Here is a 27,598-nt window from a genome sequence, read left to right as displayed (position 1 = left end):
AGGCTGCTTTCACTGGGTAGTCATTAGAAACACAAGTCCTTGAACCAGCAATATAACATTTTGAATCTGGCTAATTTAAATCTTGCAATATAGAGATGTGTGCAAGGAAAGCTTTTATTTTCTGATTATTAAAATCTTGTTCATGCTTTTTACCACTGCAGAAAGTAAATGAAAACACAAGTTAATACAATTACAAATGAACAGCATTTTTACATATATCTAGTAAGCAATATGTGAGGAACATTTAAGAGATAATCTCTGCAAAAGCAATGTGAATCTCAAGACATAACTTACTACTACTTGTTGATATAAGAGTGAAAATTTAGACATCACAACCAGCAAGCTCCTCAAGGCTGCACTAAAATTCTTGATTCCTGAAGAGTTTGGTGGTACTGCTTACTGATGGCGTACCAAAGATACTAAATATATCCAGACAGATAACATGTTATTTGGGTAAGGATGAATATAAACAGCAAGAGCAAATTCTGTGTTGGGAACCTCTGAAGAATGAATTCCTGTCTGATAAACAGCTTCAGTTATTGACTGTAGATCCAGATACGGCATTTGAATAGGAAATCCTGTAACCTACAAAAATTAGAAATTAAATTATAAAATAGTCACTGTGTGAAACATCAAACGTTGCATATTTGCTCAGCAACAATATTAAACTTTAGAAAGTATAAATTCTATAACATTTTTCAGTACCTTAACACTGTGTTTCGTGTTTGAAGTTTGTTTAAATAAAAACAAGGCCACCTAGTGAAATGATTAAGTTCTGAGTTCTGGCTTTACCTCTGAGCACTAGCCCCCTCAACTCTAAATCTTGGGCTTGATCCCTTATCTCTGAACTCTTGTGCCTAGCTCCTAAGTGATGTCTGCCTGTGGCTCAGTCCTGACTGAAAAGATCCACCCCCACCCACCCTTTATAAGAGCAGAAATAATGGGAGTGTCCCTGAGAACAGGAAATTTCAATAATCTAGTAGCATAAACACTAACCCAGTAATGTTCCTGGAAAGCCTCCAAATTATTTTCTTCTTTTTCTCTAGCTGTCTGACCAGTTCTAAATTCTAGATTTGAGAGAATTTGTCGTAAGACACTGGTACACTGTCGATGCCACCGAGTTGGCTGCTGAGATCGCCATTCCATAAATTTCTTTTTCAAAGTCTTTTCAATCCTGTTTTTTTTTTTTAAAGTAGCAGCATAAACAGTAACCATTACAGCATTGTATTAACAAAACGTAGTGTTGTATTAACATTATAGTGACAAAACGTCTAAATTAGTGGGTATCATGGAATGTAGAACAGAAACAATATTTGCAAAGGGGAAAATTACATACAAACCATACATGCAGGAGAAGCTATGATAGGAAGTGTCAGCGCTGCCCAAGGTCCCAGCTCAGACAAGACCAACGCTGCTTCTTCCTCAAGTTTAAAAGTCTTTATTGAAGTACAGTTTCATTTCCAGACGCGCAGCGCGCAACACTACGTCTATGCATCAGACCGTAGAAGTCCCATCTGAATCTCCTCCCCCCTGACACCAGCTTAAGATTCTAGCCTTACTCCACCTCTTCCTCTGTTCCTTCTTTCTCTGGGTCCTCCTGCTAGTCGGAGTCTCAGCCCTCCTAGATTCTTCTGACGCTGATTCTGCCGACTCTTCTCCCCCCCTCTTTCGGGCTTTAGGACCTGGCTCCCAATCCGGGTTTTCTGCTGTCCCGCGCTCCTCCACATTTGAACTTGGCGCGCGCGCGCAGCCTCCCACTTTCCTTCTGACCGTTACACTTGTGTCACTGCTCTCCCTTTCGGGGAGGCTAGCTGGACCTGGCCTTCCCTCCGTTTCCCCACTCCCCGATGGAGGAGAAGCTGGTCCTGACTCACGTGACTCTTCCCCCCCCACTGTGCTCTGGTGGGGGAACTGGTCCTAATCCTCCGCTACTCCTTTGGGACTCCCCTCTGGTTCCTTGTTTATGGATCGTCCCCCCTGGGACTCGCCTCGCCCTTACCATAGGCGCCCCCTCCTGGGAATCTTCTGATTCGCTGGAGAAGCTCATGGAATCTCTCGGTCCACTGTCATATTCCCCTACGCTCCCCTCTGATTCCTCTCCTCCGCTCTCTATTTGCTCTCTCCCCTGCTCTTCTGCTCCTGAGCCTCTGACAGGAAGGAAGAGAGGCTGAATGGAAAGTGGTCATGATGTCAAGTTTGCTAATGGGCCTTGCCTTTTGAGTGGCATAACTGACACTACAGCAGAAGAAGGCAGATGACTTATTACAAGGCTTCCTTCTAGTCAGCAGGCTGAATGAAAAAACTTTTTTTGGCATCTTTTAAATTGATGCCAATTAATCATATATTATAATAAAAAAATTATATAAAACCAAAAAAAGAGAGAAAAGAGAAAGGGGGGATACAAAACCCCCTTCTAAGGTAGATCTTAACCCTAGTCTCACACTGAAGGGGATAGAGTCTTCCAGCTCTCAACTGGGAGCTTCCCTTTCTTCTCCTAGCCTCTCACCCTGGGAGATCTTCCCTTGCCTGCCTCTCACACAGGGTCTTTCACCAACCATTCATCACCTTCATTAGCCCAAAGTAGAGGACATCAAAAATGAAACAAATCTTGGACCTAGAATAGTCTAACAACTGTTCCACAGTTGCTAGTATTTCACTGTTTTCTTTTTTATGGAAGATGCATGACAGGGTGGTGATGGTGTATTACATAGACTCTCTTCAGTCTGAGTTCAGGCCTTTGTCATTATACTAGAACCCAGGATTATACAGTGGAAGATTAGAACAGACAAGAAGAATCACTTCTTCACACAGTGCATATTTAAACTATGGTATTTCCTTCCACAATATGATATGATATAACTACAGCCTGCTGCTTTTCTTTGAAAATAAGAGTGGCAACATTAAATGCTTTAAAAAAACACCACCATGATGTTTAAAGTACATACCTATTTTGTAGCTCTACGACTAAACTTAGATCAGTTGGCGTGTAAAATAGTTCTTCTTGCTAAAACAGATATTGTACAATACTGTAATATACAGATACACATTAAGCAGGATCTGGAACGATTTTCTGAAGGTATCACAATTTTTTGATACAAAGCACACCATACATTACTAGAAAAATGCAGCTGTAACGTAAAAGATGGTCAGGGAGTGAGATTCCTGAAGTATAACTGGCACCAATTAATTACTGTTTGTGGTATGGAGATTAATAATGAGAGAAGCTGTGCAGAAAAATGCTAACACTGATGGGAGAGGAGTGAGAGCACAGATAAAATTGACAATAGACTCCTCCCTCTAACTTCAGCTCTCATCTGTTTTCCCACTATGAGGAAATGTTGGATTAGCCTGTGGCTCCGCTTCCAGATTCCATGAGACTGCATGTTTCTTTCCTCCTAAAAGAATCATAGAACCATGCAATTGTAGAGTTGGAAGGAATTACGAGCATTATCTAGTCCAACCCCCTTTAATGCAGGAATCCTTTGCCCAACTCAAACCCATGAACCTGAGAATAAGAGTCTCAGGCTCTACTGACTGAGCTATGACGACAGTAAAGAATTGAACTGTCTGTTTCCATGTGGACACAATCTGTCTACTTATTTTTAAAGTCTGCTGGTTTTATTGTTATTTCCTTATGAATATTGTATACTATTTTATGTAAACTGCTTTGAGATTTTTTTGATTAAGCCATGTTGTTAAGGAAAGAAAGAAAAACTACCGAGATATATATTAGTAAATTCAAGTTGTATTCTTGAAACATAGATTCATGTTCCAGGATGCAAGGCTCAAAGCTAATTTTGAGATGTAGAAACAGAATTTCCACAATCCAGCATTCCATCCTATGATGGTCTCTATTAAATAGTAAACACCTGTGTCTTCTACACTGACCTAAAGTTGATTGAATGATGTTGAAGACCACCCTTTTTGAGTGCCCCTGCTAAACTGCTTTGTACAACAAAGGCTCACATTATTTCTGTGTTTGATGTCTTTTGACTGACAGGTAGGTGTGGTTTGCCCAAAATAGCTCCACAGACCAAACTGAGAGTCTTGGTGAGTCTAATTAGGCCTGTGACATGGAGGTTCCTCACCCCTGATTTAAATACACACACAGCTCTCCGGTATCAGAGCAACTTGCAATTTTTAAAAGCAGAAGTCTAGCTCAAATTCTTCTTTCCTTCTTACCCCAATATGTAATATGTAGGCTCATCCAGTGAGGCTCTGCCCCACTGGGCAAGTCACTTGCAAGGTAAGTACTTTTTGAAATATTTGTCACCTGTACAGTCTGCATTTTTAAATCCTGAACGTGGTATGGAAGAAACTGTTTCCATAAGCTTTCCTTTGAAATATCAAAACTGACACACATTGGTGAACTGTTCTGCTGTATGTTGAACCAGACCTATCAAGACATAAAATGTAAACAACAAATAATTGAAATAAACACATATTTGAACTAGTTCTGCTGCCACATATCCTTTTAGCTGGAAATGCCATGGACTGAACCTAGGACCTTCTGCTTACAAAACATCTGCTGTCACTGAATGATACTCCCATTTCCACATACACTGAAATTAATACATAATACCATCAGTCTATACTGGATTTGATTCAAAATATGGAAGTTCCAGCGTTTATATGGAGTTTTGCAAAACAAGTGGGTTGTCCCAGAAATGTAGCAGCACTACAGAACTTAACAAAGGTAGAGACCAACTGAAACTGGTGAGGTTTATACAAGAGTGGGGACTAAGGAATGTTTGTCGGGAGATGAATCCGAGAGATATGACTCACATATGTGTACCCAGTGTTTAGCTTGTGATCCAGAATAGACTTCCTATTGACATCCACCCCACTGATAAATGCAGTGAAAGAACACAAATAGGAGAGATCAAAATAACAGAGCATGCCCCAGTCTGCACAAAATTTGAATTCACTCCAGTTGGACATACAACCTCACTAGGGTATTTCATAACAAATCAATTACAGTGGTACCTCTGGATGCGAACGGGATCCAGTCCGGAGCCCTGTTCGCATGCTGAGCAGAACGCAACCTGCGGCTGCGCGTGCGCGGGTCGTGATTTGCCGCTTCTGCACATGTGCGTGAAATCATTTTGAGTGTCTGCACATGCGCGAGCGGCAAAACCCAGAAGTAACCCGTTCCGTTACTTCCAGGTCACCACAGAACGCAACCTGAAAACACTCAACCTGAAGCAACTTTAACCCAAGGTATGACTGTAATAAGAGAAAGACTGACTAAAATATTTGGGGGGGAAATAAGGAAAATAATACGGAAGGAATAAGCTCTGGTCTATTGTGGGAAACAATGAAGACAGTGATGAAAGGGGCATGTATACAGGAAAAATCACTTTTAAACATATCACGTAGGACACAAAAATGAGAACTGGAACAGGAAATTTCCCTTCTGGAACAAACACACAGTTACAGGATCAAAAATGCTTTTTAAAAAATTGCAAATAAAGTGGAAAGAATTGGAGACCATAGAAATAAAGAAAACTATGATACAGCTGTACTTAAAACACAATACGAATCTGGGGTGAAGAGGGTCTAAACTCTTAGCCACAAGATTATGAAATAAAAGCAATAAAGAAACTATAACTGCCATTAAAACTAAACCAGGAGAAAAATATTTTCTACATAACAAATCTGAGAAGTATAAAGAATTTTTCTCCTCCTTGTACTCCTCAAAAAAAATAATTATACAATTTTTTAAGCACAACACAAATACCAACTGTAAAGGAAGCTGTGGACTTATGGAATGGGTAATTAAAGAAGAATGAATAAAAGAGGCAATTAAAAACTAGAAGTGAGAAAATCTCTTGGTCCAGATGGATTTTCTACAGTATTTTATAAAACATTTACAGATTTAATAGTCCCACATATGACTATATTGTAGAATGATATCTTAGCTGGAGACTCATTGCCACCAACCTGGAAACAAACAATAATTGTATTAATTCCCAAACCTTACAAAGATCCCTCATTAGTGGCATAATATTGCCAATTTCTCTACCCAGATTACAACATTTTCACAACAGTGATGGTTAATGGGAACTTTTATCGGGAAATATAGTTATCAGGCTCAAGCTGGGTATGTCCTGGGCCTTCTTCAGCTGAGGAAAAGCATCTAAAATTGGTTGGTAATTTAAATGTGAGTGAACGGGTGAGCTGCCTGAGAGCTTTACAGCTGAAATTAGTTGGAAACAGGGCTGCAGGAGGAGGGTCAGACCATAAATGTTGCTATCTGGAAATCTGGTGCAAGCTGTTAAATCTAATTAGAAGGGTGTATTTGTCATCACTATGTTCTGTTACTGTAAAGAAATACAGTATTACAAACCCACCACTGCCAATGAATCTTCCCACGATGCAGGAAGCATGTAACAGTATATTGTTTTTCTACTCCATTTAATCATACTTACATTTTCCCAGCTGATTAAGCAATCAACACTCTGTAGAGGGCAAAATGCATCAAACTGCTTATAGCACTGGCCACTCAGTGGATTCCACAGAAAATACTCTCCATTTTCTTGTGTTGCTACATAAGCTACTTTCCCCTGTAATAAGCAAAGGATACAGCCAGCTTTGTTGTTAAAAAAATTACCAAAAAAACTGGTAAAAAACTCTATTTTCCTGCCTCTATAACATGGAAAAAATAAGAAAATAAATAAAGCAACACTTAACCTATGTCTGTGTTTATACAAGAGGGAAGGCAGAAATAAATAAAACACATTATCTTGCACTTTGTTATTACACTAATACATTATGAACAATGACAATTTTTCAATAAGACCCTTGCTCTCTTGTTAACCTTTAGAATAGCTCTCAATTTCAACATGTATACCATATCCAAGATCATATTTCATCATTCTCCTAGTAATGGAAATTCTCTCTGTTTCTACTCTTCGCTTATTGCCATATCTATACTGCTTGTTTATTCCAGTTTTTACATTGCCAAAAGATTACTTTTGGGTCCTATTTTTTGTTCCTTTACAAATACAGGAGAAACTGTATGTTATATTTACTCCTTATACTTTCTAATATACTGAGAAATAAAATAGCAATTTGGGATCCTTTAGAAAACCTACAATCCTTATTCACATAAATACTTGGCTTGATAAAAGCTAGGGCCATTTTATTTCAAGAGAATGGGATAGAGGTAACTATTATTAAGTAATGAAGAATATATAAATCTAAAACAATATTTATTGTTTGAACTGTTTGAATTTATTGAATTTATTGAATTTATTGTCATGGGTGCCGTTGAATCAATAATACAACATCTTAAGGATCACACATGATTGATCATTTAATATCAAAGATAAGACTACACTCCATTTAAACGGGGTTTTGAAATAACTTATCCTGAAACAATTTATTATTTGATAACTCTAATGGATTTTCTTTAATCTGGCAGCTTCTTTTAACACTGTCCTCCTGTTCCTGCTACACCTAAGCCTATGGGTTGGATTCAGAGTTAAGTGCATAATAAAGCTATGAATTTATACTGTTCCACTTGTTATGTGGCTTATATTTCTGAGAAGAACTATACCACAGGCAGGAAACCTGAAGCCTGCATCTCATTTGGCTCAATGGCTGAATTTGCTGATGACACCTCCAGAGTCAGCTGGTTCATTTCCTTGCCCATTCAAGGTTTTTGCACTTGTTTGTGTTGCTCTCTTTCAGCGCTGGGCTCACTACTGACCCTGTTGTTCATGCCTACTCTTATTTTCATGCCATTCCTCTTCTGAACACAGACATACCAAGTAGAACATCTACTTAGCGTTCAACCATGCACCCTCTATGGTTTTCTGCTGCCGCTGATTCTCTCCATACTGATCTGCACTGAACTGAGAACGAAAAAGTTCGCCAACCCTTGAAATATAGAAACAAAGATTGAAATATTTTGCCAGACTTACTTCTAACACTGATGTTCCCAACAGTACCCATGCTTTTTTCCCAATATACAGAAAGTAGTTACATAGAAGCACTGCATGTTCTTCTTTACTACCAATACCAAGTTCAAGGAAATTCTGTTAGAAATATAAGATCATTCATTTTTAAAAGCAATGCATATATTCTTCATCTTCCCACAAAAATAATACTACAGCGGCATTGCCACGAGGAAGTTCAGAAATGGCAGCTTGCATGTTATTTAAAGATTAACTTCAAGTAGCAAAATAAAAAATCACAATGCTCTCACAAGTTATATTTCTTCCACTGCTATATTATATGTTTAAATTATGTAAATAATAAAAATAAGCAGACTAAGTTCAAGGTGCTCATACTGCTGTATTGCTTTATTTAGCTTGGGATGAAAGTACCCCTTTGAAAGCCACTATGAAGTTCAGGAACCCTCTGTAATCCTGTGGAAGATGCCCCCATCCAAGTTTTGCCAACTACCCACATCATTCTGGTGGGGCCCTAATTCTACCATATTTTTAGCATGTCTTGCTTTAGTAACACTTTCTACCATTTTAACTGGAACAGATATAACACCTGTAATTTCCTCTTAAAATCTTTCTTTCCAATGGTGTAATATATTGATCGAATTCTGTGGCATACACATGGTTAAGGAATTTCTTTTTTGACTATAGTACTTGCATGAAAGCTATGCAGGGCTGGTGACTTGTTACTTTTATCAGTTTAGCTTCTGCCCCTCCCCTCATCTTAATTAACTTAGAAGACCCTCAAACTTCAAGCTTGTTTGAACTGCAGAAACATTTCAAACATCATTGCTCATATTTTCAGGCATATTATTATGACTTAAAAGGAACATCAAAACTTTTTTTTTATTTAACAAATTTATACCCTGCTCTTCAATAAAATCCTTTTTAAAGTGGTTAAGAAATGCAATTTACATTTTAAAAAATCAAACCAGTAAAAAAAAAGCATAGCAGAAATAAAATGTCATATACCTCTGATGTCATCCAAAGATCAACATCATCATTTTCATCCCCAGTGTCTGATATACAAGGAATTAAAGACACAAATCGTGATATAAGATCCTACAAAACAAATAGGAGTATGTCTGTCTCAGAAATACATATTAAAATAATCCATCTGACATTTGGCATTTAATTAAAGGCATCAAGCAATAATTAACTCATTGTGTTACTTTTTTTTTACATTCTTACAGAGGTTAGCTGCGATCTTATGCCACCCTGATGATGGATGTGAGCTTTGGCTGTGGTATTGACCATCCTCAGCATCACCTCTCAGTTTCATAGCTGGAACCAAATGCTGCAGTGCCAGCCTTACAGCTCATAGTTTCCACCAGTTTGCCTTTAATTGTGGGACCCCTGCTATGAGCGCCCCAGCACACCAAGTATGTGCTGATTCTGTGATAAACATTACATACTTACAGAAGTTGAGTTAGGCTCATCAGCACACATATCTAATAACTGCTGAGGTGGATTCAGAGAGGTAATGTACTTTGTTACTAAAATATTTCTTCCTTGATTGTTAAAAGCTGAGGTTATTATTCTCCTCTTTGGAAACAATGCTTTGCATGTTTGCTTAAAAATGTATGCTTTTTGCAACAGTGTTTGATCTTCATGATCTATGAACTGAAAAACAACCTAGAGTTAGAAGTGAACAGTGATGTGGCTGACTTTGCTGATGATATTAAATTGTTCAGGGTCATTTATTGTTCAGGATTGTTAAAACAAAAAGGGATTGTGTAGAGCAGGCATAGGCAAACTCAGCCCTCCAGCTGTTTTGGGACTACAATTCCCATCATCCCTGACCACTGGTCCTGTTAGCTAGGGACGATGGGAGTTGTAGTCCCAAAACATCTGGAGGGCCGAGTTTGCCTATGCCTGGTGTAGAGCTCCAAAAGGACCTCTACAAACTGAATGAATGGACAGTAAAATGGAAAGGTAACATGATGCAACAGTATAAAATTACGTATGACCTGAAGAAAGTGGATAGCAAAAAGTTTTTCTCCCTGTCTCATAATATTAGAACTCATGGACATTCAGTGAAGCTGAATGTTGAAACATTCAAAACAGACAAACTAAAGTGCTTCTTCACACAGCACATATGTAAACTATGGCATATGTTTCTGCAGGAGGCAATGATGACCATCAACTTGGGTGGTTTGAAAAGAGGACTGGAAAAATTCATGGGGGATACAGCCATGAATAACTAATAGCCATGTGTTTATGCTCTGCTTCCATGCTTGGAGGTAGTGGGCTTCTGAATCCCAGTTGTTGGAAACCACAGGAGTGGAGAATGCTCTTGTGATAAGGTCCTCCTTTTGGGCTTTCCACAGGCATCTGGTTGCCCACTGTGAGAGCAGAATAATGGACTAGAAGGCCAATTGGCCTGATCCAGCAGGTTCTTCCAAAGTCCTTAAAAACTTATTTTAAACTGAGATCAAAACTATAATCTCAGTTATAAATTTCAAAGCAATAATTTCATGCAAATTATCCTATTTATTAAACAGAGTAAAAAATAAAGGCCAACCTTGTCTGATTCTAAATTATTTTCAGTAGAAGATATTTGAGGTTCAATAGTGGCAAAGATGGTTAAAAAAGTATATTCCTTCAAGTTCTGGCCATGACATTCTTCTTTGGGAGGCACATATGTCTTACTCCAAGTATATCCAAGCAAAACCGGTGGCATATTTACTTGAAATGTACCACAAATCTGTGAAAAGACACATTATTTGGCTTACTGAAACAAATGCAAGTATTAAGTTAAGAGTTTAAAAAGCTGATGATATGGCTGCATTACAATCTTGCTACTTTAAAAGCAACTCATTATCTGCAGTTATATTAATGATACAAAATCTTTAAAAGCATAATTCTTCTTCATTACCTTTGATTGCTCCAGGAGTGTAGAGAAAGGAAACATAACTGATCCAAGCCAATTCTTTCTTACATAGGAGTGACCACTGCAGTTTTTTGGACATGTGTCCTAACGAAGTTAATAATTTGTGTTAATCTTTTGTATTTTAGTATTCATTATTCAACTATGTTTCCTCAACAGCTGAATCTTAGAACTATCTCACGTCTTTATTCACTTACTGCCTAAACACGGTGTAAGGTGTTTAAGCAGACCAAAAGTATTTTCCTAGCTGCAACTTATCAAAAACTTTGGGGGCACAAAACAGATTTTCAGTAATATTCTCTCTTCATTAAATATCACCAATTTTATTTCTAGTGCTAATAAACAATTTGAAAAGAAATGCAAATATTTAAACTAGAAACAAGAGGTAACATCTAATACTTGTAAAAATACCAAATGATTTAGCTGGGTTATAAAAACATTCTTAGAAAAAATGCTGTTTAGTTTCAAATATGATGCTGAAATAGGGTTTGGTGTACAAAATACCAGACTTTTCTTTAAAATCTGTAATACAATACTGTACTCCACCATACTATACTATAACCTTCTGTGATTCCTTGTACACATTACCCAAACAAATTTAGTCTACAATTTACCTCATGCTTTTCAATCACAAATTCATCAAAAATGTTAATATTTATATTGTCTTTGATTTTAGATAGCCCTGAAAAAGTATAATCATGCCCTGGAGAGCTGAAACAAAAACAAAAGCAAAAAAATTAAATCAAACATTTTGACAACAAAGTTACTGAAACTATGTACAGTCGTACCTTGGCTCTCGAACATCTTGGGAGTAGAACGTTCCAGTTCCCAAACGATCGAAAACCAGAAGTGAGTGTTCCGGTTTTCGAACATTCTTTTGGAAGCCGAACAGACTTCCAGAATGGACTGACTTCCGAGTTATGACTGTACTGTCATATTGTACTGAGGTTTTGGTTTAATGTTCTCTAAGCAGTTCTGCTTGTGCACTGCATCTTTATGCATAACTTCTCAAGCCATTCTGAATGGGTCCTGCCATGAACAGTTGAGGAGGTGGGGTAGCAGAAGAGCCCCGTTGGGTCAGACTGAAGACACATATAGTCCAGCATCCTGTTTTTACACTGGCCAAACAGATGCCCATGGGAAGACTACAAGGAAGACCTGAGTGCAACAGCAGCCTCCCTACTTGTGATTGCAAGAAGCTGGTTCTTAGAGACATACTGCCTCCAAAAGCGAAGGCAGAACACAGCCATCATGGCTAGTCACCATTGGTATCTTTATCCTCCAGGAGATTCTGCAGTTGGGGGGAAATCTGTGACTCCCTCCACTCACCAAATACATGATCAGAACTGCTTCTACTCAAGAATGTGGAACCTGGGATCCAAACCTATATTTCTAAACAAAAAAAAGTCTGAAGCCTTCAACATTTCATATTCTTCAGGCTCCCTGCAAGGCAACCCTTATGATAATATTCAGATAATTTCCACAACCATGCAAAATAAGGGATTACTGATTTAACATATGTAACCGATATATACAGTTGAAATCAGAGACTTAAAATAATGGAACAGGCTGCAATGTAAAAAACATTTGGCTACATAAAACTTGAAGTACTGTATACATTATTAAAAGTGAGATACACGTAACTTACATAAAATCAACTTGCAGTTCTTCGTTCCAACATGGATGAGAGCCATCAGCAGTGCTAGTTTGATAGATTGTGTCCTGGAAGGTAACTTCTACAAAAGGGTGGACACCCACCTAAAATAAAAATGTGCAGTACATACTGGAATTTATTTTGGTTTTGTCTCATTTTCAGGCCTATTGATCATAGACATTTTCCTTATTTAGATAAACTTCAGACATTTTAAAAATCAGTATCAAAGTTACTCATGTAATGCATTTATCTCCCCCCTCCCAATATAATATACCCAGTGGGCATTACAAGAGAAAAATACACTCCAGTTCTCATTCTATCACAAAAACAGTTGCCAGTTTGGTGAATTGACAACCAAACTGGTACCAAACTGTAAACTACATCCCTAACCACAGCCAAGGCAGATGCTGTATAAAGGGGTGGAATTTAGTCTTAGGGTTTTTTAACCTGGTTCAGAGTCCTACAGTATAGACAAACTGAAGCTATATGTCTTACTAGTGCCTTATTCTATTATTGTTAAATACACAAATCAAGCAGCTTGTTAGAAGTTAGTTCTGAAATGTATGATCTCATAGAACAGTGGTCAGCAAACTTACCGCGCCTCAGGCCAGTGTCTCCAGCGCCGATCGGGCAGCAGGCCAGAGGGCGGGGGAGTGCATGCCCATACGTGTGCGCACACGCTATTTCTGGCGCACTTCCGGGTCGGAGGAGCACCGGAAATAGCTTGTGCACATGTGCACGGGCCTCATCTGACCCAGATGAGCACCGGAAATAACTTGTGCGCATGTGCAAGCGTTGTGCGCATGCGCACAAGTTATTTCCGGTGCTCCTCCGACCCGGAAGTGGGCAGCCGCACAGCGCAGCACCAGTAAGAGCGAGCAGCGGGGGTCACCGCAGGCTGGATAAACGAGTCCCTCGGGCCTTATCCAGCCCGCGGGCCTTAGTTTGGGGACCCCTGTCATAGAATATAGTGTATCACCAGCAGGAACAGCCCACCAGTTTCTTGTTGTTTCTCTTCAGCACCACGTGCGTGTGGTTCAATCATAAAAAGACTGAATAATCAAGTCAATAAGCTGTGGTTACAAGTCATAGACATTGCCCCGCCTCCATTATTTCTGTGGACACTCATGGAAGGTACTCCTTTATTTGCAATGGGCAAGGCTAGCACTTAGGATACAGCTGTTGCTACTACTGTATGACATCAAGTCTTAGTTTGTTCCTTGCTGATCCAACCCTGGAGCTCTATGTTGCTGGAGCACAACCTGAGTCCTGCATTCAGTCTGAACCCTGCTCTACCTAGTCTTATTGCACAGAACATTATGTCTTCAACATTAAAAATAAAATTTTAGAATCACCTCATTCTCCAAAAATAAATGTATTTTACTGCAAGGTATAGGATAACTTTCAATCCCTATGCCACGAAGCTCGTTGAAGTCCTGCCAGCACAGCATGGGTGTTGATTCAAGCACAGATTGCTCCCTTCTCCCTCAATGTAATAATCAAATTCCACCCCCTGAATACTAGCATTCAAATTAGCTGAAATATCTGAGATTCAGAAGCAAAAAAAGAGGCCTTGTTGTTTAATGAAAGCAAACTTTTAACCACAAGATGAAGCTATGTATAAATATACTGCAGTCTTTAGACTAATTTCTGCACACACAAAATAGACATGATTTGGAAATTAATTTAGAGGGGGGCATATAAATGTTGTTTTTTTCATAATTACCTCATACAAAGGGTCTGCTGAATAGGCTGAATTTCCTGACAAAATATGTCTGCCTCTGGACATACGATTTGGTAAATAGGATGGTGAATTAGCAACTCCAACCCTTAAGATAGTAAACAAGAATTACATGCATATTTCAGCAAGTTTACCTCATTAACATGCATCAAGATTCCCTGCTTATGTATAGGTACATAATTGGCTGGTTGTTACTAGAAATAAAAGGCAGTGAAAATGCACTCCTGCTGGAGTGGAGGCAGGAAAAGACCACTTTGAAATTTGACATTGCAGCATACACACTTGCAAACTGAGACAGGAAAAAAATGAACGTTATCAGAGGCGCAATCTCAGCAGGTAGGCAGCCAGCTTGCTTTCCGTTAATTGCTAACCAGTTGAAAGGGGTTAGCAATGAGCAGCAATCTTCTGAACTGGGGCTCTGAGCCAAGATGGAGTTGGCCAAGCAAGACAGAGACAGCAGGAAGCAGTATCCGTTGCTATACCTCCACAACCTGGTAGGCACCTACATTTGTAGAGTGTGTGTGCTAAATTAAGATTAGTCTGCCTGTTGCAGGTAGCTCAATATTCAGTGGCTCAATAAAGTTGTGGCTCTTTATTTAAACCACATCCATCCATCCATGCCTTCATTCTGAGTTTGGAAGCAATAATAGTTAATAGTTTTCTTTGTGCTTTGCTACTTAAGCAAAATCATGAATAATGCATCTCTTAAGGGAGAATTTCAGCATAATGCTTGTAATTCTATGCAAGTCAATGAGACTAAACCAGAGCAAGTATTTTGTGATTTGCCCCCTACGTCAATCATTATTGTTAAAATATTATTTAGATTCTCTGAAAGAAAGCTCTGTTTGCTTGCAGCTACTGCATACTATTTTGTAATCCAAATTACTTGCATAGTAATGTATAAAAGAACAAACATACTTTCAAACACAGTAACTTGTAAAATTATTATTAGTTTATTTCAGAATACTGTAAACTAAAGCCTTGATTTTTCAACATAATTTGATTAGATTTAGTGGCTATTATGCTAACCATTTACACTTTCACAAAATCCTTCTACATATCTGTACACTAAAATAGTATTTCACTGCGCAGCTGAACTTCGGATAAAAATAGCACAAAATGCTAACAATGTGTTGATGATTAGAAGCTGCAGTAAAATATGCACTATGTTTTAATATGCTTTCCCTATAATTCTCCTTGTTATACTTCACTTTCACTGTATTTTCCCATAAATATTTTTTCTAACTTAACCATTGTATCTGTCTCACTTCATTCAGTGACTTTTAAGATACTGAAGATATTTAACAAAATATTTGTAGCAGTATTCTTAGCAGTTGAAATTGTCCTTCATTCTAGATGTTATGTCCAAGTGGAAACTTTATACTGATAGGCATATAGAACAGATTATGAAATATGTATGCAACTCCTGAGACAGATGGAAGCCAACCATTATGCAATTCTCTATGACACAATGTGTTGATATAAACAGTCTTTCTCAAGAGTCAAGACCTTTATAATCTAGGAATTCTATACCTACTTAGTTGGTGGTGCCTTTCTTGCAGGGATATTATAGGCTCTCAATATCCTGATGAGAAGTTTTACATCTCCATCAGAGACAGCCTGTGCTGGAATCTTTCGCCTCTCTTTCCTTTGTGGTTTCAAATGTCTTTTGCGTTCACCTAGCTTGAAAATTGCATTACTCAATTCACTATTTAAAAAAAGGAAATAATTTAGATCAGACTTGCATATGCTCATATGAGAAAAATCTAAATCTTAATTATGCATTTTGTAACATTCTAGAAAAATAAGTTTTAAACTTCAATGTTTTTCTATAGGCTTTTTGTAATAAAATGAACTGTAAAATTCAGAAACTTTAGTCAGGTGGTCTATGAAGATTATAGAACAGCCAAAAATATATGTACATAGCCCTACACTAAGCAGCAAAGTGAATGGGGTATAGTCCATTAAGCTTTTACATAATAAATGAATATTGTACCTCATAGATATAATTTCTTCATAATCATTCACAATATCAGATAAGTTAAACTTGTGCCTAATGGTCACAATTCGTTTTGTAGCTTGTTTTCTCATCTGTATATAAAAAAGAGACTCGATGAATGCAATCTGAAACTAAATCATCATGGGTTTAGCTACATAGACACCAATATCGTAAGGTCAAATATACCTCAAATGTTTTTGCATTATAGACTACTTTTTTAGAACGTGATATGGATAAAATCTATTTTTTATTATTATTATTTTGAAATCAGATATTACTTTTAGTTCTAAGTGGGAATTGAAAGGGTTCCTCCAGATCCCAACAGCAAATGGTGGGGACAGTTAAGCACAGGTGTGCTACATATGATCATTGTTGCAGGTGCAGTGATGACAATTTTGATGCTTCATAGGCATACAATACTGACATGAAACCAAGCTTGACACAAGATGACTCAAACAGTCCTTGAACCCAACCCAGACTCAAATACCTAGCTGCATTTCCAGTTCTTCTGTAGCCATTTATGCTTCATATTAAATTTATGGAAAGTATCATACCATCCTAACAAAAGTGGCTGAACTATTCCTTCGTGCAGAAATAGGATCTGCATCTGTCATCATGTCCTTTTCTAACTGGTTCCCATATGCCTGAAATAAGAATTAGTTCATTAATCATAAAGCATTAATTTTCACTGGATTGTGCAGCTAGCCATATACAAGTTAATTTGCTACAATTATGTTCCATTTTTCATTGTATCTGGGGAACTCGCATAACTCTCAAGCATTTTGTCCCTCAGCTTTAGAATACTTTCTAAGTACTTTTTTGTATGAATTAATGTATATCTTTGATTTCCTATATAAACATTATATATTTGATATTTCCTTGTTTTCTGTTTTCTCCATGTGTTATTCAAGAGCCTGGGATTATGTATGCAGTCTTGAGCTTATTGAAAGAAAGACAAGATGGAAATAAATTTTTAAAATGAATTTACTAAAACTATGTAGAAAGGCATCATAAAGCTCCATTCCTAAGAATACATAATCAATATTGCCCAACATGAATGCAGATATTAGAATGAAACACATAGCCAATACTGTTTGTATTCAATCCAAAATTGTAGGCCAACATTTGTTTTTAAAGTGGAATACCTGAAAGACCGTGTCTGGTATTTCTCTGTCATACAGAGGAATTTGCTGGAAACCATAGAAATCTAACTGTCCCAAGCTTCTCAGCTGCAACAGCTGGAAACGTTTACAATTTGTAATCTCTTCTGCAGTAACAAAGTTAAATTCTTCTTGCAGCTGTTCAAGACGAAAGTATTTTGATTCATTTTGCTCCAAGGATTTTGTATACTAGGAAATATAAAATAATTTATTTAGCAAGTTAGTTGCCTACAACAAATAAATATGGCTGTTGTTTTTAAATTTAAATTTAAAAAATTACTTCTCTTAATACCGCTTGTAATGTTATGTTCTACATGCATGCTGAAATGATAAAGCATAACCACTGAAAACACAACTTTTGCACATCAGAATGTGCAGGTGCATGGATCTTGCAAACCTGGTTCAGGAGCTCAGCAAAATGTGTGTCAGATGCACACCTCACATTTCCAAAAAGTCTCTGATATGACAAAGACCTAAGTATCAACTGATACACTAGCTACTGAGACTTAAATATTTACCATGATTATCTCAATCAAATCCAAATAGTCAGGGTTATTTGGATCAATATTGGCTTCTTTTGCCCACTCAATTAGTTTCTGTATGTCAGAATGCTGCCAAATTCCAGTTCCTTTTCCTGAATCGATATACCTTGGCACACTAAAGAAAAAGAAAAAATAATTAAAGGGATAAACAAGTCTCATTATGATGGAACTCTATTCAGCAAATATAAACCTTATTACCTAATGCAGGCAACATGAAGGGGCTGAAATGTGGGTGCTAAAGGAGCTCCTGTGTCATCAACTGTCCAGGATAAAGAATACATTAATTTTCCTGATGTCAGAATACATAGTTCTTCTCTTTCCTTTTCACCAAGGAAAAAAGATACATCTGTCAAAAACATAACTAAAATAAGCCTTTTGATAACAAGACCTTATAATTATGTTTAACATATTATTACTAACATTAATGCCGCAATGTGGATAAGCCTACACAGACAGAGAGAGAGGAAACAAATATGAGATATAAACTACCATTAACACCCCCAAACATTCCTATTTTTTGCATCATTTGAGTGAATTAATGATAACTGCCATACATCCAATTTATACCCGAACTCCGGAGCTGGGTTTTTTCCCCCTGATAACAAACAAGTGATCAGAGTGAAGTATCCTGGCCACCATGATGATAATGGAAATGGTTAGGACTGCAGTGTAAAGGCCAAACTAATCATGACAACAGCAGCTTCGTGTGTTTAAATGTGGATCTGACCACTCACATGAAGAGGGAGGATATGATGGTCTGTTTTTGAATAATAAAAGAGTGTACAGTTGATTGAAACCTTAATACCCTCAATTTACCTCTTCACAGTCTGTTACCCCAGAAATGCTTGGTGTTTGAATCATGATGATATGCTCCAAGAAGGTAAGCTGTCAGAAGGGGTTATACACCCCTTACCTGCGCTCCTTTTACTCTGTGGCTGGGACACATGGGTGTAGCCGAGTGTTTTGTTAGGGAGGGCAGAACCTCAGATTTGTATTTATTGTTTGTTTTGTTCAGGGGGGCAGCTGCCCCCCCTTGGCTATGCCCATCAAGCTACATCTAAATGCATGGATCTGCCATCACTGCATATTGACTAGCCCTCATAGTGACTTATCAGAGGTCTAAAGGTAGAAAGCTAAATATCCTCAGAGTTTGGGGGCTCAGTGTAAAAACCTTTTAATTCTATCAAATATATCACTGGATATAATGGGAGGAATAAGCATTTTAAAAAAGAAAGCCATTATCATACTGACAGGTGCAGCAGAATTAATAGAGGCACCCATCCCATATCTAGTTTCCTGTACTGATCATCCACAGAGACATATTGTAGCAGATTGCTTTGAATGATCCACAAATAGTAGTTAAAAATATATATTATGAACTTACTGCTTCCCACTGCCCCATTGGAAGGTTTAACTTGTTGTTCACAACTAAACTCTGCCTCGTCCAAAACATCTTTGCTTTTCAATGTAACATTATTGGGAAGAGGTAAGTACACTTTGGCCAACAAAGTCGGTTTTTTACTTGATTCAAATATCTAAAATTAAACAAATCACCCAATGTTTTTTAAAAAGAAGATTGTGTCATCTTAACCAAAGAAAGGCAGGGGGGGGGGGAAATATGCAAAGAAACCCTATTATACACATATTAAAAGGCTGATATCTTATAAATCAGTACTGTACCTAGTACAAAGTTGATTCTTTTTAAATAAACAAGTAGTCATCAGTACAGCACAATACTGTGTAAAAGGTACCACTGATCTAAGATTATAAATATGTTCTAAAATTCACACATTACAAAATCAATGGCTGCATCACATGGACTCATGATGTACTCCCAAAATGTAACTACAACTTTTCTTCTTTACCATATGCACGTCCTACAAGGAAGCCACAATTGGCCCCACTTTCCACTGGCATGTACAGATAATATAACACAGCATCAAAGGTGGGTCTAGGGGAGGGTGACTGGTACAATCACTCCGGGCATGGAGTGTCTGAGGTGCTGAAGCAAGTGCCACAACTATGATATCCAATGGAAGGCAAGAGGCAGGGAGTGCCGGATTTTGGCGTTGCACGGGGCACCACGGAAATTTGAGATGCCAAAATCCTGACAGCGTGAAAAAGACATGTGACATTTTCACACATTATGGAACACCATAGATTCACACAATTTTTATGCAGCCTACCCATTAAAATAAAAATACAGGAAGCTATGATGAGTATGAACAATAGTTCTTAAATATTACATCAAAATACAATCCAATTTTGTTCAAAGTGCATGGTTTGTAAAGAACAGCTTCAGCTATGGTACACTGTTGAACTATTTTTATCATCTAACTAGGCATACCTCTAATCGAAGAGATTCAGGCCAGTTTAATACTTGAATTCTAAAAATCTGCTGAAATATTACTTTAAAATCCTGGTGAAGAGGCGCTTCAGAAGTAGAGGAGACCAATTTATTGTTGTAATATATTTTAATAAAGTATTTTTCCATTTTGACTTTTTCTCTTCGCTGTCGTTCATCTCTAAACATACCGGAATACAGACCAGATCAAATAATATATTAATATTTATATACAGAACCAGCCAACAAATCAGAGGAAACTTTCAAAGTACAATAAAATATGTGCTCACACTTTTCCTACATTGGTTCTCACTACAGCAAAAATTTTAAATGTTTAATGTGTACATAATTAAATTGAATATTAATTATATATTCCATGTCAAACCAAAAAGTGGGGGATTACAGCATAATCACATATTTTCTTTAACTTGTGCAAAGTTATTAAAGATCTTGAAATCAATAATAAAGATACATTTTCTTTCTATCACTAGGGTTCGAAGTCACAATTCTCATATGTGTGTTTCCTTTTACCACAAGAATTATTAAGAGCTCCAAAAATTAGGGAGCCACTGCTCACACAGCGAAACTGCTTCTTCCTCTCCTCTAACCTGCAGCTCCCACACACCCCAAATCTGCTCCAAAGGGCTGGGGGATCCAGGGCAGATTTGGGGACGGGGGGGGGGTAGATGGTAAACTAGAAGATTTATGTTGCATAAGCACAGGGCTGTCTTAAACAAATTCGGTGCAAAGATCCCTCCGGCGCCCCCCTTTCCCAGAGTTGACCTTTTTTTTAGGGCTAGAGGAGGTGGGCAGTGGCTGGAGGGCGGCTCTCCAGTGGGGAAGAGGCGGAGGCTGGCCGCAGTGCCTCCTGGCTCAGCTGGCCACTTTGTGCTGCAGTGACCATGGCAGGCAGCACACTGTGCGCCGCTCCCGCCAAGCGTCAGCTCGGTTTTTTCCCTTTTAACGTTCTGGCACCCCGCAGAATTTGGCACCTGCAGGCTAAAAGGGAAAAAACCGAGCCGATGATCGGTGGGAGCGGCACACAAACCCTCACTCACTCAGCACGCTCGTTCGGTGTTCCCCGGACTCTTGCCTGGCGCCCTCCAGAACTTGGCGCCCTGCGCCACTAGCCTTAATGGGTAAGACGGGCCTGCATAAGCACATGGATATAACTGGATTATACCCACAGTGCACTGTGTCCTACAATTAGCAGAAATTCAGAGTAACTGACAACCAAACATTCAGGAAATTTCCAGGTTTTCCCTTCAGTGATGGTCTTCACATAGGATTTGGCTCCCCCTACTGCTTCAAGATGGGAAATGCTGAACTTCAGAAATAGTCTTGGAGGACAGCATTAATATACAGTAATGGACATAATGGTGGGGTGGAAAGAACCAGTGGAACATAGTTCTTTCTGGATATCAGACATGCATAGGCTATTGTCATTGGCATCTCCACTTTCAGAAGCAAAGTGAGGTGTGGGATGGGCTGGCTGGGGGCCGGCTCACTTAAGGGGCATTTCCCCCCTTCCCCCACCATAAATAAGCAGAAATCTACAGGTGCACAGTCTTCGCTTTGTGTCTCATATATGTATGTGTATGTGTATACACACACACGCGCACACACACGCACACATATATACACACACACATATATAAATTTCCCCCCAGTAGCATTTATACTACTGGGGAAATACGTTTTTATATAGGTGCTTTGTAAAACTAAAAAAAAAGGAAACCTGCAACTCACAGAGGGCACATGTCGTCTGCTGTTATTTCTGTTACAAAGGTAAGATGTGGTACCAAAAGAGGTTCATTTATCCCTCCGGTGTCCATTGCAGTTTGGAAGGTATGAGCTGAATCCAAGCATCCCTAGAAATCAATATTTGTATTTTCATTGCACCCAATATATTATTTCAAACAAACCACAATATCTGCATTCCAATTAAAAAACCTGGTGTAATAAGCTTAGACTGGCATGTATGAGATAGAGTACTCTTCAATTCTGAATTTACACTGTATATAAAATATTCATAAGGTCAACCAGATTTCTACAATAAGCGCCAGAAATTAACTGAGCACAAACCAACAGGGAACAGTGCTAATCACAGCCATTTTCCTATGGCACAATGATTTACTATTCTGCAACTCCTTCAACTTAAGAACCTTCTGTCTTCTTCCAGCTGCTGAAAATTTGTTTGATAAATCAGTATATCTTTCGTCTCTTGGAGCATTTTCATTCTCTTCTGATATGTTGCCTTCGAATTCATCAAGTTCTGAGATATATGTCAGCCTTATTCAAAGATGGGGAGAAAACAATGAAACCTCTACATTTAGGCTCAAATGTTATCTGACATTTGGTTGTACGATTCCTCTCCCTTTTTAATGTGAAGAGGATATAACTGGAGAAAGGAAGTGCTTAACCGCTTTGCTACCTCTTTCACCCATCACTCTTCTCACACCCAATTATAGCCCTCCAGTGCTCTGCCTCTGCAGCTATTATCTGAGTTTTGTTCCTTTGAAAGGAAATCTTTGGAGGTCCACTGCATTTTGTAATATTTGAATTTATTTACAAATATACGGGTTAAGCTTAGATGGAGGCACACAGCCTAAGCCAGGCTTCTTCAACCTCGGCACTCCAGCTGTTTTTGGCCTACAACTCCCATGCTCCCTAGCTAGCAGGACCAGTGGTCAGGGATGCTGGGAATTGTAGTCTCAAAACATCTGGAGGGCCGAGGTTGAGGAACCTGGCCTAAGCTTTCCAACAAAATATACTGCCCTACATCACACCCTCAGAGAAACATACTCCTTGATCTCCAAATATTGTTAGTTTACTGAGCACACAAAATCCTGCTTTTTGTCTTTTTAGATTTTAGATTAATTTTTAGAGATTTTAAAGATATCAAGCTGTTTATCAGTACATATAAACAAACTGCGATAAATTCCATTCCTTCTCTTTGAGAAACACAAACACACAAGGACTAGCTTAAATCTTTCTGAAGAATTAAAAATCATATATGAAAGATAATCATTACCACTTACTTTTGAAATTGCAGCCTGACAGTAGAACTAACAAATCCTTGCTGTCTCCGTAGAGATTTTATTTGTTTCCATACTTTCATAATACTTTGTATTAAGCATTTATCTCTTTGGTGTTCTATATCATGTAATATTCTGGTATTTCTTGTATTTTATAATGCAAAACAGGAAAAAAAACCTGAGCACAAACTTAAAATTCCATTTAATGATTTGCAGTTGTTAAACTAAAATCTAAAATCATGACATAAATTGTACATTCGTTACCCCTGCGATTAACGTATTTTATAAATATAGTTACACACTGCCCCAGTTTCCAAGCAGTGAGAGATTGTAGGGGTTCCAGCACTTTGCCCAGAATTTGGTTTGCTTGGAATGAAGGTCAGCAGAGACTGTGGCATCTTTAGGATAGATGGCTTTATTTCCACATATATACAACTTAAGCTCACTTCATATCTGTGTCTCCTGCTTCCAGCTCATAGGCAAGAGGATGCCAATGCTGTCCTACGCAAGAGAGTGGGGGGGGGGGGGAAATCCCACCCCTTTGTTGTATGGCACAGAGCAACTTCTTTGGTTCTGCTAATCATGGTGCTTAACAAGCCAGACAAAGTCATTAGCTTAATAAAGGAATTGGTTTGGCAAGCCTGTACATTCTATCCGCACAGATGCAGGAGCCCGAGAATTGGAAGGGATTCATGGTACCATTCAGATTGACACCCACCAAACTACCCACTGATGCTACCCACTTCCAAGAAAAAGAGGTCTGGGCCTAGACCTACAACTAAATAACAGAATAACAATTTAAATGTATCTGCATCTGGTACTTTCACAGTACATAGTTTCCACTGTATGCTGAAGATGCACTCCTTTACCTGGGCTTTGACACCCAAGATATATATTTACAGCACCCACCCTATTCCTGGAACTGCAACTTGCTTTAACTTTTTTGAATTTTACATTTTTATAACTTACCCTGGGATCTGATGCTGAAGGGTGGGTAACAAATTGAAATGATGATGATGTTTGTTTTTCATTTTATTTCATAGAATTTATTTTCTACTTGATGGGGGTAGGACAATGTGGTTAAAACCTCAAAGCAGCTTAATCAGTTGCCTCAGGGAATTGATTTTGAGTCAGTGCAGATTACTCACTATTTTCAATTTTGCACTCTTGGAAATCAGCACTGACCAAAGCAGTATATACCTATAGCACGGTCAATTCCTCCTCCTGCCCCATCTTAAATAGGTACCTTATTTGTGATCTGTAATCCTTCAAAGTTTTCGTACTTAGCTCACTTGTTTTTAAGTTACTTTCCAGTAATTTTGTGGAATTTATTAATGCTTTGAGCTGTAATTAAAAATAATTTATTTAAAATGCATTAATTCTTTTATTAGCAAATAACTTCATGTGATATTTTGTTAAAATTATTAATATTTTAAAATGAAAGTGTCACACTCTACAGGACAATATCCTTTCTGGATATTTAGGGTTGTTGGTTTTTTCCTGCCCTGATATGCATCACTTTGCATTCATTTACATGGATTTACATTTGCCATTTTACTGCCCATTCTGTCGGAATGAAGACACCAAGTCTTCAAGCTGTGACATCCTGAAGTCTTAAAGCCTTTTACATCATACCTTATAACTAAAACTGTAAGATAAAGCATTTTCTTACTTTTTCAGATAGCAAGAGAGTAACGTTTTGCTGCTGCCGTTGTTGAAAGCAGTCATAAAGGTCAAGCAACCTGGCAGCCAGTACTTGTTCACAGTTGAAAAAAAAATGATGGCTAAACACAATACTTGATATGTTAAGATCCAGTTGATAAATTTTGCTCTGTTCCTCTGACTTAGTTATGATGCAGTTTTCCAGTTGAGGTTGCATTGCCTGTGTTTAAAAAAAAAGTAAATTTGAGGTGAAGCAACAAGTTTTTCAGAGTTGAATATGGTTTAAATGAGGAATTACTTCATCTGGCATACATGTTTTTGGCTCTGATAGGTAGTTTTTGCTTTGTTTTCTAGGTTTTCACAACATTAAAAAAAAACTGAATAACCTCCTTGACTAGAGATAACAGTGGAGAAAAATGTGTGTAAGTCTACACTGTGGAAAGTGATGCTTCTCTCGTATCAATTGACTCTCCTAAAAACTATTTCTGTCTTAATTCTTGGTTACTAAACTAACTCTTACTCTTATTTAGTCCTTTTGAGTTGCTATATGATTCAGCCTTAAATATATGTACAGTGGTACCTCGGGTTAAGAACTTAGTTCATTCTGGAGGTCTGTTCTTAACCTGAAGCACCACTTGAGCTAATGGGGCCTCCTGCTGCTGCTGTGCCGGTGGCGTGCAATTTCTGTTTTCATCCTGAAACAAAGTTCTTAACCCGAGGTAATATTTCTGGGTTAGCGGAGTCTGTAACCTGAAGCGTATGTAACCTGAAGCATATGTAACCCGAGGTACCACTGTTCAAGAATTTATCACATCTACAAAAATATAAGGCGTATTTTACATGAGAGCATAAATATTACATACCGTATGTAAAAAGGCATGATAAACATACCTACACCCCAAATCAAAGGTGTTTATTCTAAGTCACTCTGGTGACTATTAGTCTTACTTCAGATAAACTAAACATTTTTAATATTAATTTTATCGCATTAATATCCTAAATTTCTTTCATCATAGCACCCAAGACATAGCACCCAAGTATGTGTGATTTCCAGACACTTGTGCACTAATGAGACCCTACCTATGAACAAGGTGGTGTGCTTTCAGACCATTATTTAACTTCATGTGTGTTTGATTCCTTAGCAAACTAATTTATAGAAATCACTAGATTTATAGAATTTTATTTGATCACTAGATTTTAAGTGTACTGTATGTATATAAAATGAATGAAGTACATTAAAATATTTTAGCTAAAACATAACATATTATATATTACTGTTAATATTAGCTCAAATATATTCATTCCATTTTAGTAGTACACTGCACAACTCCTAGTGCAGTAGAGAGCTTCCTCAACTTTCATTAGTTGTAAAGATGTGAATGAACAATTCCATCTAAAATATACTCCCAGCCCTACATAGTATTTCTAGCCTGGGAATATAAAACATTTCATAGCAAAATAATAGTCTTAAAAAGGAAGTGTTTTCGTTTTTTAAAGTGGAAAAAAGAAACAAACCTTCCTGTATATTGTCTTTAATTGTGGGTCAATCTCAGAAGGAAAAAACACTCTGTAGTAACTTGATGGTTTGATTGGAGAAGGCAATGACATTATTTCTCCGCTTTCTTCAAACCAGTTTTTCCCCTTAATAAATATGATTCAGAAGCACAAACAACATTAAGCAAGTCATCTGCTTTTTAAACATATTATTTAGGTAACAGAAGTTTTTAGAAACTAAGCAGCACATTTACCCCATCTTGCTGAAGAAGACGGCTTTCCATTTTGTAGTATGTATTCCTAGATACACGAGGCTTTCTTGGAATATAAAATCCTTCATCTTCTAGGAATCGTGGTGCCATATTGTCTGGCAATTTACAGCTCTGTATAACTGAGAACAATTATTATGAAGATAGGGTGACATATAGGTAGAATGTAAATTATTGAATTAATTTATCCTCTTCTTTTTGTTGGTCAGATATTTAAATCTGATCCAGAAAAGTACAACAGTAACACAAAACAAACTGCTTAACCACCTACGCCAAATATAGCAAATTTTAAAATGAGCCCTCTCTTTCACTAAATTTTGCTCTTCTCTCTAATCCTTCCTTCTCTCTCAGAACAGTTGATACTGAAACGTGTCCTGTTCTGGTCCTGCAGATAAGCTCATGTAGCAAGGCAGGTCTATTATCACAGCACCAAGCAGAGCTCCTAGCAAACAACTTGCTTTGACAAGGACTGAAAGTGTTCTAGGACCTTTAGAGTTTCTGCCTCTAGCCCACCTCTCTTAAACTCTGCCCACTTTTGAAGAACTAGTCTCTTAATGGGCTAACCTGAAAACAGGCACTTTCCATGCATTCCATGGCCTCTTACCTGGTGAGGGGTGGCAGTCATTTCTGCATTTGTACCAGAAAATGAACAGGATCAGACTATCTGCAGCCTACTGGGCATTTGTGTGTTCACATGCACATTTGTAAGATCTAAGTCACTGTCATATTTTGCAACATACATTACCCGGGGATGTGCTTGGCAGAAAAAGTTGTTGATCCCATTGCTTTTGCTTATCGAGATTACTGCTTTCACACCCAGGAGGTTTTACTTCAAGCAGTTCTGGTAGTA

The 27,598-nt window shown here is 38.0% G+C and overlaps 1 protein-coding gene across 14 annotated transcripts; it reads right to left on the bottom strand.

Annotated features, from left to right (window-relative positions):
- Positions 1-94: 94 nt before the first annotated feature.
- CC2D2B (coiled-coil and C2 domain containing 2B) lies at positions 95-27,598 on the bottom strand. 14 transcript variants are annotated; one of them, XM_053388767.1, is made up of 29 exons: positions 27,494-27,598; positions 26,734-26,870; positions 26,501-26,626; positions 24,996-25,205; positions 24,570-24,667; positions 23,327-23,467; positions 22,451-22,577; positions 22,035-22,156; positions 20,289-20,466; positions 19,326-19,476; positions 18,140-18,200; positions 17,918-18,056; positions 17,385-17,588; positions 16,794-16,883; positions 16,237-16,331; positions 15,778-15,948; positions 14,226-14,328; positions 12,494-12,603; positions 11,460-11,556; positions 10,834-10,932; positions 10,480-10,662; positions 9,375-9,578; positions 8,928-9,017; positions 7,929-8,042; positions 6,432-6,566; positions 4,274-4,396; positions 2,946-3,004; positions 997-1,174; positions 95-585 (listed from the first exon to the last, which is right to left on the bottom strand). In XM_053388767.1, the coding sequence occupies exons 2-29, from the start codon at positions 26,839-26,841 to the stop codon at positions 397-399; spliced, it is 3,705 nt and encodes a 1,234-aa protein (XP_053244742.1). In that variant the 5' UTR covers positions 26,842-26,870; positions 27,494-27,598; the 3' UTR covers positions 95-396. The 14 variants fall into 14 exon arrangements, 12 of the variants coding, with proteins under 12 accessions (XP_053244742.1, XP_053244741.1, XP_053244743.1 ...); XM_053388766.1 differs by having other exon boundaries at positions 18,140-18,287; positions 20,352-20,466; XM_053388768.1 differs by lacking the exon at positions 9,375-9,578 and having other exon boundaries at positions 18,140-18,287.

This window comes from Podarcis raffonei, chromosome 5 (genome assembly GCF_027172205.1).
Source record: "Podarcis raffonei isolate rPodRaf1 chromosome 5, rPodRaf1.pri, whole genome shotgun sequence".
Classification (NCBI taxonomy): Eukaryota; Metazoa; Chordata; class Lepidosauria; order Squamata; family Lacertidae; genus Podarcis; species Podarcis raffonei.
The sequence above is the reverse complement of the archived record's forward strand: the minus strand, read 5'-3'. Positions and strand labels throughout refer to the sequence as shown.